This window comes from Mirounga angustirostris, unplaced genomic scaffold (genome assembly GCF_029215605.1).
Source record: "Mirounga angustirostris isolate CCGP_5_RB_7025 unplaced genomic scaffold, mMirAng1.0.hap1 SCAF_12, whole genome shotgun sequence".
NCBI lineage: Eukaryota > Metazoa > Chordata > Mammalia > Carnivora > Phocidae > Mirounga > Mirounga angustirostris.
In genome coordinates, this window is record NW_026991720.1 from 21,892,801 (window position 1) to 21,904,091 (window position 11,291).

The window sequence follows — 11,291 nt, forward strand, 5'->3', positions numbered from 1 at the left end:
CGTTCATCTGGTCTACCGAAAAAGTATTCAGTCCACACCTTCTAAAGTCAGTGGTGATGTTTTTAAGGTTTCCACCAATGGCTTTGTATCTTAGTCCATCTCCTTCTAACCTTTCCTAGGAAGCAATCAGTCAGTCATAAATAAGCTAAGACTTCAAGAGCCAGCCTACCCAGCTCCTACTCTGCTTCAGGCCCTGGAGCCTCTCCCATTCCAGACCCAGTTCTGAGATATGAGAGCTGCTCTGTTTTTTTCATTCATCCCTGTGATGTCTTGTTGCCATGCCCTTTACTCAGCTGCCTTCTCAGTTCCTGCAGTGCCTCTGTACTCACGTGCCGTCCTCTTTTCCTTTGTATTCTATCATGACCTTTGGCCCACGTGTGGAGTAACAGCCGTTCCTCCCATCAGCAGGACTTTTCAAATAACAGTGTTCCATCTGCAGGCAGCTTGAACATTGCTCTTCTGTTCCTTTTCTCCACGTTCCCTTTCTCCTGCTGCTGCAAACGCCCTACATTTCCTCCGTCATTCCTCCTCCGTTCAGCTGGATCTTTCCAGTGAACCTAATCAACTCCTCTGGATGTGTACAGTTTTAATAGCCAGCACTCACAATTCAGCCTTCTCGGATCTTCCTCCTTTCCTGCACTCTATACTGAGTCTGTTTCCACCTTCCATCAGTCTGGACTTTTCGAAGATCCCCTCTCTGGCCCATTTTAAGGCCATCCTGTTTAATCTCTCTCTAGCTTCTCATTCTCTTGACTATACCAATTGCTTCCAGTCCTTTTCCAACAAGGCTTTCTGGGCAGCAACACATCATATTCCAATTCTTATTTAAGCCACATCCTGACCTCTTTCCTCAGCTGGTTGACTGATATCTGGCTTAACGTACAACTTTTCACTGAACTTCCAATTCCGATTATCTCTCAGTGTTCCCCATCCTGGCCTTTAATGCCCTTTAATGCCCTTTTAATGCCCTTCCTTGTTCGCCATTTTGCAAGACTGCATGCTCTGCACCGAGCCTCTTCTTGCTTAGATTTCAGCCTCAGTTCTTCTCTACGTTTTTCTTCTCTCTTTTTAAATACATGCCTCAGTAGTTTCTCTCTCTTCCAGCCAGTTCTAACATGATACCTTAATTTCTGAGCGAACTTTAACATCATACTTCAACAACTTTGTCCTGATTTCCTTTGATTATTTGCTCCATCATAGCCTATTGACATCTATCACATTTTCAGCTTCCATCTCTAATCATAGTAAGGGATACGTTATTTTTCTCTTGAGGTATACTCCCTTAAAGATACCCACCCACTTCTTAACCAAATACAGATCGTCCCCTCACCAGACACCCTCCCGCTATGCTCTCCTGTTGGTCAAACAGGTTGCCACCATGGCTTTGCCGCGAGATTCATCCTGATCTTGCCCCCTAACTATTCGTATCAGTCACGTCTTTTAATGAAAATTATTCCATCCCTCCCAAATTCATACACCCACTACGCTACTTCTTTATATCTTAACTTTATGCTGTATTTGAGATTTTTTTAAAGAAATAAAATATTGCACATATAATTGAGATTTCCTCTGTACCACTTCAGAATCATTTACCTCTCCCTCACTACATAATTTGATACTTCTGTATTTATAATTTTAATAAATATTTATGTCTCCTTAAATAACATGTAATGCTACCTTGAGGGTTTTAAATACATATATGTATGTGTACACACACATATATACACATATGTATATGTATGTGTATATCTACAAATTCTTTAAGAATTTTTTTCCATCAAGACTTCAAGAGCTAGTCTGCTTTCTGACTTCTATCCATATGCAGGCCTTTACTTATTATAACACCATTCATTGCAACCTTTAACACTAAACATTTTAACCAATTAGGCCTCTTCTAAGACCTGACAGATTTCTCCATTCTGGGTTTCTTTCTTTTTTTATTATGTTATGTTAATTACCATACAGTACATCATTAGTTTTTGATGTAGTGTTCCATGATACATTGTTTGCGTATAACACCCAGTGCTCCATGCAGAACGTGCCCTCTTTAATACCCATCACCAGGCTAACCCATCCTCCCACCCCCCTCCCCTCTAGAACCCTCAGTTTGTTTTTCAGAGTCCATCGACTCTCATGGTTCCTCTCCCCCTCCAATTTCCCCCCTTTCATTCTTCCTCTCCTGCTATCTTCTTCTTCTTTTTTTTTTTTAACATATAATGTATTATTTGTTTCAGAGGTACAGATCTGTGATTCAACAGTCTTGCACAATTCACAGCGCTCACCATAGCACATACCCTCCCCAGTGTCTATCACCCAGCCACCCCATCCCTCCCACCTCCCACCACTCCAGCAACCCTCAGTTTCCTGAGATTAAGAATTCCTCATATCAGTGAGGTCATATGATACATGTCTTTCTCTGGGACTTATTAATCCACATCTTATTTGCCATTTTGTCACTCTGACTACTGAGAAACTGCTCGAATTCATGCATGCTCCCATTAATTAAAACTCCTTTCTTCTTTTGCATTTTGTTATGCTTGACCATATCTTAACTACCCACTTCAGCTACCACGCCGCCCCACATCACGTATAGCATCACCCTGCATGGTATCCTAACAGTGGGTACGTACCTGAGCTTTACTTCCCTCATGATTTCTAACCACTCGGGAAATACACATCATCTTATCTACAAACAAACCACTCATCCACACTCCCTGACTGGTCAATCCTGATGTATTCTAAGGTTGCTAGCAACATCGTTTTAGAATTCATCTTCATAAAACTCCCTTAAACCTGGTCTGCATTTTTGCCATTTCGTTCACTAAGTCTTCTCTAATTCATACAGTGGTCCTTTTCTCCGCTCACCAACCCTCTCCTCCTTCTTATTCCGTCATAACCTTGGTCTGAGTATGTGCCTAGCCCACCATCCTTCAAGAATCTGCCACTCTTCAAACCCTCCCTTCACATCTGCAGTAATCTTCACTTTGCTCTTCCATTCCTTTCCTCCTCATACCGTATTTTACCCCAGAGCTACATGCTGCCCTAGCTTCTGTGTCCCTCCTTCCAGCTACTGCTTACTTCCATCTCCTTCTTACAGATTTCAGCTGTCTCTTTGGGACAGACAGACATTGGGTGCGCACTGCTCAACCCACTGCCATCTCCCCTGGTGTCCTACAGTCTTTACTGCGTCCTCGCTTCCTCTCAGTTCAGCATAAACTTCCATAGGACTCCTGCTACTGGTTTGCCTTTTATGTCCATGCCTCTCAGCCTCTTTGACCTTTTGCTATATTGACCAGACACGTTACTTCCAGGATCTTTCTGGCAAAGCATCCTGGACAGCAAAGTCTTGAACTCCAGGTCCAACTTTGCCACCTTCTTACCTCTCTCTCCTTGTTAATACACAAATCTGACAAATGTCCAGCTCCCATTTGGCCCTCTTTAATGCCCTTCCGTATTTATTTTTCTACCTGCATGTTCTGCGCCTTGCCTAACACACACATCCCCTCTCCTTATTATTGCCAGCCTCCATCTTTTGCTCTCTCCTTTGCTCTTCGTTCATACAAGTCTCCTCAGTTGCTTCTCTCACTTCCTGCAAATCCTAATATGTTTCCTTAATTCCTGAGTGTGTCTTTAACATCCTGTTACAGCACATTCTTTCCAGTTTCCCCTGTGTATCTTAACCTTTCAGAGTGATGTGTGATGACCTTTTGAGGTTCCATCCGCTCTGGTCCCCACTCCCTCACTCAAAACCAAGTGACTACTTGTTAGACAAGCCCTTCCCTTGGAGAGCAACTAACCAGTCTCCCTCCTTTTCCATCATGATCTTTGGCCCGAGTGTGGTGCCATATATTTCTGGTTAGTGTCAGTGACTATTTCCATGTCAGTATTCAGTGATATTTTCTCATCTGATGGCAGCTTTAACTGTGCTGTTCTACTGCTTTTTCTTGATTTTTGCCTCATAAAAACAATCTGACATTCAGCATCCTTCATCCATTCAGAGACTGTGTATGCACATATCATTCCCATAGAGTCAGACTCACTTCTGGATAAACAAACACCTCATATTCAGCCCTCACTGTTCAGACTGTGGACTGGATTACAGGTCGATCCCCTGTGGCCTCTCTCTACCCTCCTCTTCCGCATGGCCTCCTGAACAGCTCCCCTTCCTCCACCTGTTTGTAGCCACACCCCCTCCTTTCTTTTTGCAGTCGTCATGGTCTGGATTAACATAAAACCACTCTACAAAGTCCCTACTCTGCACATCCCAGTGTCCCTCACTCCTTCCCCCTGGCCAGGTTACTCTCCGGCAAGCTCCCTGCCCTAGCGTGAGTCACGCGGCCCCTTGCCTTATTCTAGCCTCCATTCCCTCCATGTCTCCTGTCCTTTCTTACAGGTCTCCCCAGTTGCTTCTCTGTCAGCTGGTGCTCCCATGACAGGCTGCGAGCAAAGACTCATCAGAATGGCTGTTCATCTGCCTTCATCTAAAGCAGTGATTCTCAAACTGCAGCTTGTTAAGACACAGACTCAGCAGCTCAGGTGGGGCTGAAGAACACGTGTTCAGAAGCACTGCTCTAAACATTCCCCTCAGCCAAGTCCTTTCATTAAAAATTTCCCACCAAGGCATCAAGATCGAGTCTACTTCTGACTTTCATTATTTTGCAGGCCTTTCTTTCTCTCCCAGTATAGACACGAGTCCCTGCAGTGTGGCCTTATGCCCAACATATTAGGCCAGTGAGGCCCATCCTTGTAGCCAACAGGATCCCCCATTCTGGGGGCCTTCGTGATGCATATGGTTTTTCTTATTGCCATGCCGGCTACTGCGAGTTGTTCTCTATACAATGCTCCTTTTGACCTTAAAAACCGCTCTTCCCCGCCCCCACAGCTCTGGCCCAAGCGTGGGGCCTTCTCCTTCCAGTCAGTACCTGCCATTCTTCAGGTGACCTTTTAATCTGGGGATAATTGTAACGTTGCTCTCCCGTTCCAGTCTCCTTATTCTCTACCCTGCCCTAAAGAAATACGCCACCTTCTCTTGAGCACCACCACCCGCCCCTTTAGCCACCGTCTCCACTTCATTCAGTGGACGTGGTCTCCTCCTCAACAGCTCTCCACCAGGTTCTCTCCCCACTAGCAAAACATCTCCACCCGACAGTAAATTCCAGAGTAACTTCAATGTGGTGCTCCCATGACAATTATTTGTATCTCCCTGTGGTTGTCTGCCCTGCCACATTTTTATTCCGCACAGTGTAATTTCATCTACCACCTGTACAGAGAAGTAACAGATGGAGTTCTACTCAAGTTGGGTTCCCACCACGATCTCTAGCCACTCCTCTCCCAATACTCGTCATCCCTGCTGCAGACACACCACTCACGCAGCGACCCCGGGTCCACGGGCTGCCCTCGCTTTATACCAGGGGCGTCTTCGTCCTTGTCCTTCCAGTCTTCCTCACCAGACCTTCCCACCGCCCTTCAGGCCCTGTTCTTCTATCGTCCTCTATACTGCTTTCAGTTTGGCTTTAAGACCCAACATATGACCAGACCGACCAATTATGAGATCTTAGGGGATTTCCCATTCTGGGGGACTCTATTCCTCACCCTCTCTGCCCCCGCCACTCCCCCTGCTCCCCACTGCTCTTTCCACAGCACTCCCTTGACGTAATCTCCATCTCTCTCCTTTCTGAGGTGATCCTCAGCTTTGCTGCAAGCGTGGCACCCTCTGCTGCTGACCTGCAGATGCCCCGCCTCCTCCGCAGGCTCTCCCGCTCCTGCCCGGGCTTGACCCCGGCTTGGCCTCCATTACCTACAGAGCCACTTGTTTTGTCAGCTCCCCTCTTGGTATCGTTTCTCATGGATTCTGCTGTTGTCTCGTTCCTCTTCCTTGTTCTGTCCATGCTCTTCCACATGCACTTGCCCCCCTCAGTTCAACCCCGACCTTCACAGGACTCCTGCCACCCGCCATGGCTGACATCCATCCCACTTCGACTCTAACCTTTCACTGTTGGTCGCACTGTGGCACTCCCTCATGACACCACTTCTCATTCCGCCACTTCGTCTCCACAGCCTCTCTCCTTCGCTTGTAATCTAGCCTAGCTCACAGCTCTCTGCTTACTGTGCAGCTCAGCCGTCTCCCCCCCGCCCCCCGCCCCGCCTGGCCCTTCGTGCCCTTCCCTCCTCACACCTTCTCTTCCGCCCCACACCCCAAGTGCCCTCCCTTCTTGGCTTCTAGCCTCCAGCCTCTCTCTTCTCCTCTGTGCTCTTTTCATACAGGTCTGCCCCGGAAGTGTCACTTTTAGTCCTCACACAGCGGGTAGCTTCCGAGAGCAACCAACTCTAATGGCAGGCACTTCATGAGGTAAACTGTGACACCTCACCCAGCGCTCCTTGACTTGCCCCCTCTTGACGGGAGGAGTGGGTGCCAGACACTTCCCTTCCGATGTGCTCCCTCATCCTCCTCAGCCGTTCCCATGGCACAGTCAGCTCTTCTCCGGACAGACCACCTCCATGCACTACACTGAGTCAAGCCCCGGATCTCTAAAGTCACCAGCAGTAGCTTTTCATCAACTTCCCTATCACCTAAGTCCTTCAACTCCCAATTTCCCTCCCAATGGGTGCTCCGAGATCTGGTCCACTCCTGCCTCCTACTCAAGTCCTTGCTCCTCACACTTTCTTTATACTTCTCCTACTCACAACACCCAAAATGTAACCAGTGACCTGTTTCGAGTTCTGACAAGATGCCCCATTCCAGACCTTTTCATCCCTCACCTGCTCTGCCTTGTGGGCCTTCCACTACTGTGTTTCCTTTTCTCTGCTTCTAGCCTCTCCTTTCCTTCATAGTGCGTCATGACTGGTGGCCCAGGAATGATGTCCCGTCCTTCCAGCTGTTATGTCATTCCTTAGTGACGCCTTTCTGTCTGAGGGCAACTTAAATGCTGCTTTTTCTGTACCTTTCCTCCTTTTCCCCTACATTTGTCCTGGAGAAAAACCTTCGCTTTCAACATCCCTCCAGCCATGTGTAGAGCATTCCCGGGGATTCAGCGCTCTTTCCTGGTGGGTATTTGCTCCTCATTTTTAGCACGCACTCCTCAAGCTGCATCCATCTGCCTGGATTTCCTACACAGTGTGTATGGCATCCATTCCTTCTCAGTTCAGTCCAGACCTGCATGGACTGCTATAGTTAGTCTGTTTTACATCTAGCCCTTCTACCCCTTTCTAATTTCAGCTCCATTGGCTACAGCCTTTAAATTATTTCAACAAAGCTTTCTGGAATGTCCTCATAGCCCCATGTCCTATTTAATCAGTCTCCCCTCCAGTGGTTGAGACCTGGCAACTCCCCACTGAATCTTCCACTCTGCCATTCGCTACACTGCATGTCCTGCACCCCACCCCACATCTCTCTCCTGACTTTGTTTCCAGCATCTCTCTTCTCTAATTTTGTGTTCTTTCACACAAGTCTCCTCAGTAGCTGTCTCTCGTTTCAGTCAGTCCTCTTAAGACAAGCCTCATGTCTGAGAAGAATTTTAATGCAGATCTCCAGGGCATTCTGCCTTTCTTCCCTCTGGTTATTTGCCTGGCTTCATTCATGAAGTTCTCAATTTTGTTATGGCAATGGATTCAATATTGTTCTCTCGCCATGAAAGGCCCCCCTCACTCCCTCTCCTCATCACCCAGTGTTAGCCATCCTTTCTAGCAACATCAATAGATTGCTACCGGTGGTTTTACTGGAGTTCACCTTAGATGCCCTGTAATCTCTCCTTCTATCAACCAAACCGTTTAATTAAAAATTTGTCACAGAAGTTTCAGAAACATTCTAATACTATTCCTGTTTGCTTCCTTAATCTGTTTCTGTGTCACTTACTTATATATTAAGTGTCTTATGTCCTTACTTATACATGAAATTCAACCAGTTTGCCCAGGCTGTGATCTGCCCTTGTTCCCAGTTATCTCCTATTCCTCTTGCTCATTTGCCTGTAGCCTCCCTGCTTAATCAGAACCAAACTGGGATTCATATAATCTTGCATTACTCAGTGTCTATCCTGCCTCTCATTCTTACTTGATCATGACCTTTGTCCCTGCCATAATCCCGTATCTCTCCTCTTTCTCTGAACACTTCAACTGACCCTCTCTAGCTCTGTGTTAACTTCCACTTCTTTCTTCCTCCTTCCCTTTCTCTCCTACCCTAATTTAACCACAATCATTCTTTGACCAAGCCCCTATTGCATTGAAATAGATTCTGTAGTCTTAACAGGTATACTCTTTCCTATTATGGGACAAACCACTACCATCATCCATTTTCAAGGTATTCTATTAAATTCGTTTGCTCTCTGAACTCAGACCTGTTCTTCATAGGCTTCCCACCGGTGGCTTTAGTTATTTCTAATATTCCAGTCTCTTGACTGCCTCAGCAAACCAGGGCCTGTTGGAAAATATCTGGTCTCCTTCATTTGACATACAAGGTATTTCAAATTTGTTCCTAAACAAATTCTCCTCAGCACCTACACATTAGGGTACCTCTCATCATTTCCACTTACCCCATGGCCCTTCTGGCCGCTTTCCTTTTATTGTGTACCTTCGTCTGCTTGCCAAATCTTTTTTGCATCCTTTGAGATCCTGTTAAACTGTTATATTCTTTCAGATGTTTTGATTTCCCCAAGCTGTTAATCCTGCACTCCCCCACGGCCCATGGAGTTGTAGTGTCACAGGTAGGCAGGCAGCTCTCTCTCTATCACACACACACACACTCTCCTAGTTAACTCCTACACAATCCGCTCTTGGGAGACAGAAGTCATGTCTCAGTCATCTTTTTACCTAAGGATCTGACACGTTAGATTTAATGTCTACATGTCTAATGTCAACATGTACTGACACTGACCACATACTTGGCTGGAGGGAGGGAGGGAGGGAGGGAGGGAGCTTAAAGCTGAGACTGAGCAGGTGAAAGTCCCATTACCTAGCGTGTCATATATGGTCTTTACATCAGAGTCTGTTCTTTCCTGTCCTTCCTATCCCCCAAATAACTTACTCCCCAGTTTCTAGTATGTTTTGTACCTGACCCTAAATGCCTTTTCTTCATCCAGACTTAATAAATCCCCTCCTTCCAACAGTTCAGAAAATCTCATCTTCTTCATGAAGACTTCCCTTTCCAAAAATGTATCCCTGATCTCCATTTCTTTATTCTACCAGTCATCCCCAACCAATGAGGCTCACTTGCTTTTCCATTTTAAGACAATGACTACCAATGCCAGAACCTCATTACTGACCTCCTTACTGTAGGTTGAAAGTTGACATAAAGCACATTCATTCTGGTGGCCTGTGGACCCACTGTCAGTCCAGTCTAAAGATAAAATATTGATATTGAGACTCTTGATGTACTTAGTGTTAATTTAACGACCTGTGTGCTTTTTGCTTTTTTTTTTTTTTTTTTTTTGCTTTGTCAGCTCCTAAAAGTAATGGTTCTTACATTTTTCAACATGTAGACTCTTGACAGGCATGGCAAAAAGCTCCCCGAGTTCTCTCCCTTGCTGCTTGCTTCATACAAATACGAAAACAGTGTTACCCATGTCGTCTTTTCTGTGCTATTCTAACCCACGGTGGGAGATGGTTTTTAAAGTCATTTTGTGAGACTGCCTTGCCAGCCAGCCCCAGGCTCTGGGAGCTAGCACCCTAGGAAGCAGAGGCTACGTGTGTTCTGCCTGACAGCACAGGACGCTCTCTGCGCTACGGAGGGAGGCCCCGTGCCTGCAGCGGCCCTGACCCAGGCTCGCCTGCCCTTTCTGCCCCAGTTGCAGGCACCTTCAGCTGCACCATGAAGTTTACGGTCCGGGACTGCGACCCTGACACTGGGGTTCCAGCTGAGGAGGGGTATGATGACGAGTACGTGGTGAGTCTCCCCCGCACGGACATGCACCCTGACACCCTTGCACCATCGAGGGACTTCTGCCTGCAGAGACCACGCTGCTAGCGACATCGGACGTGAACTTAGGGGCTTTCATTCTTCCCAAACAGATCACAACTGAGGAGGACCTGGACGGATCCTCCTCTGTAAGAGGAGTGTGTCATGCCCAAGAGAATTGGGATTTACCACTTAATGACTGATTAAAACAAAACTCACTTTCTGATGTCTTTATAACAGGGATAATTAAGAGATCAAACAATTACATGATTTTCATGGAGATCAAGGAGTTTTATTTGAAGTATTGGGTTTTTTCTGTTTTTATTTAGCAGTGTTTAGTTTGCTTCTAACGTAGTCACATCATGGACTGAAAAAGCCTTCACAAAATGCAGGGAAAAGTTTTAACGAGTATCAGGCTGTGAGTGAATGTGACGTTCAAAGGCCCTGACTGGCCTGAACACGAAGGTTAGGTATGGCAGCATGACTACTTTATACCCCAGGGTTATAGGTGTTGATCTGAATATAGCTCTTGCCACATGTCCTGTTTTCTTGCTTTCCTTTGCTAAGGCCTACATCATTAGATTTATCTAGACCACAGAACTTAAACTACTTTGGTGGTAAAGTTTGTCCTAGGCTCCTGCAAAGGACAGAACACCAAATGATAAAACCATTCTAATCGGTCTCTTCTGTCCTTGTGGTGTACTGAGGGACTTTCCTTTACTGACCCCTGCTTGTTACCTACTAGCTGGAAGACCTTGAAGTGACTGTGTCTGACCACATTCAGAAAGTACTGAAGCCTAATTTTGCTGCTGCCTGGGAAGAGGTGGGAGACACCTTTGAGAAAGAGGAGACGTTTGCCCTCAGTTCCACCAAAACTCTCGAAGGTGAGAACAATTTTGCTGTCGGTGTATTGCAGGATAAAAGCTAATGGGCATATTTATTATTCCAGAGTATCTCTTTTCTTTAAATATCTCATAAACTATTTTGCTGAAAAGGCCGGGATCTTGTCTTCATCATCTAATTGAGTCAACCAGGTTCTAGTCTGGTGGCTTCCCTCCTCAGCACCTGCTGGGACGGAGGCAGACCCCTAGGCTGAGCTTCCCTGATACGGTTGCATCTGTCTTCTCAACACAGAAGCTGTCAACAACATCACCACCTTTCTGGGCATGCAGCCATGTGAGAGGTCGGACAAAGTACCGGAGAACAAGAATTCCCATTCCCTCTATCTGGCAGGTAAGAAACCGCCATCAGATTCCCCCTTTGTTTGGTCGCAAAATAGGAAGGGGTGTGCACAGGCCCTGCTCCTGTCTGTTATCCCGTCGTAGGAGTCCCAATCTGCAGCCCTGTCAATGTGAATAATTTGTTTTAGCTGTTTAGTTATTTGCAGGCTATCCTTAGGCTGTTT

The 11,291-nt window shown here is 46.2% G+C and overlaps 1 protein-coding gene across 3 annotated transcripts in view; it reads left to right on the forward strand.

The window, feature by feature from the left end:
- Positions 1-11,291, forward strand: part of COPG2 (COPI coat complex subunit gamma 2) — a 120,111-nt gene that overhangs the window by 107,584 nt on the left and 1,236 nt on the right. For 2 of the 3 annotated variants that reach the window (XM_045864257.3, XM_064574938.1), the window contains 3 exons: positions 9,777-9,874; positions 10,632-10,770; positions 11,021-11,119. In XM_045864257.3, coding sequence (XP_045720213.1) covers positions 9,777-9,874; positions 10,632-10,770; positions 11,021-11,119 — 336 coding nt within the window. Of the gene's footprint in view, positions 1-4,393; positions 9,875-10,631; positions 10,771-11,020; positions 11,120-11,291 lie in introns of those variants that run through there. The other variant, XM_045864258.3, reaches the window with a different exon arrangement.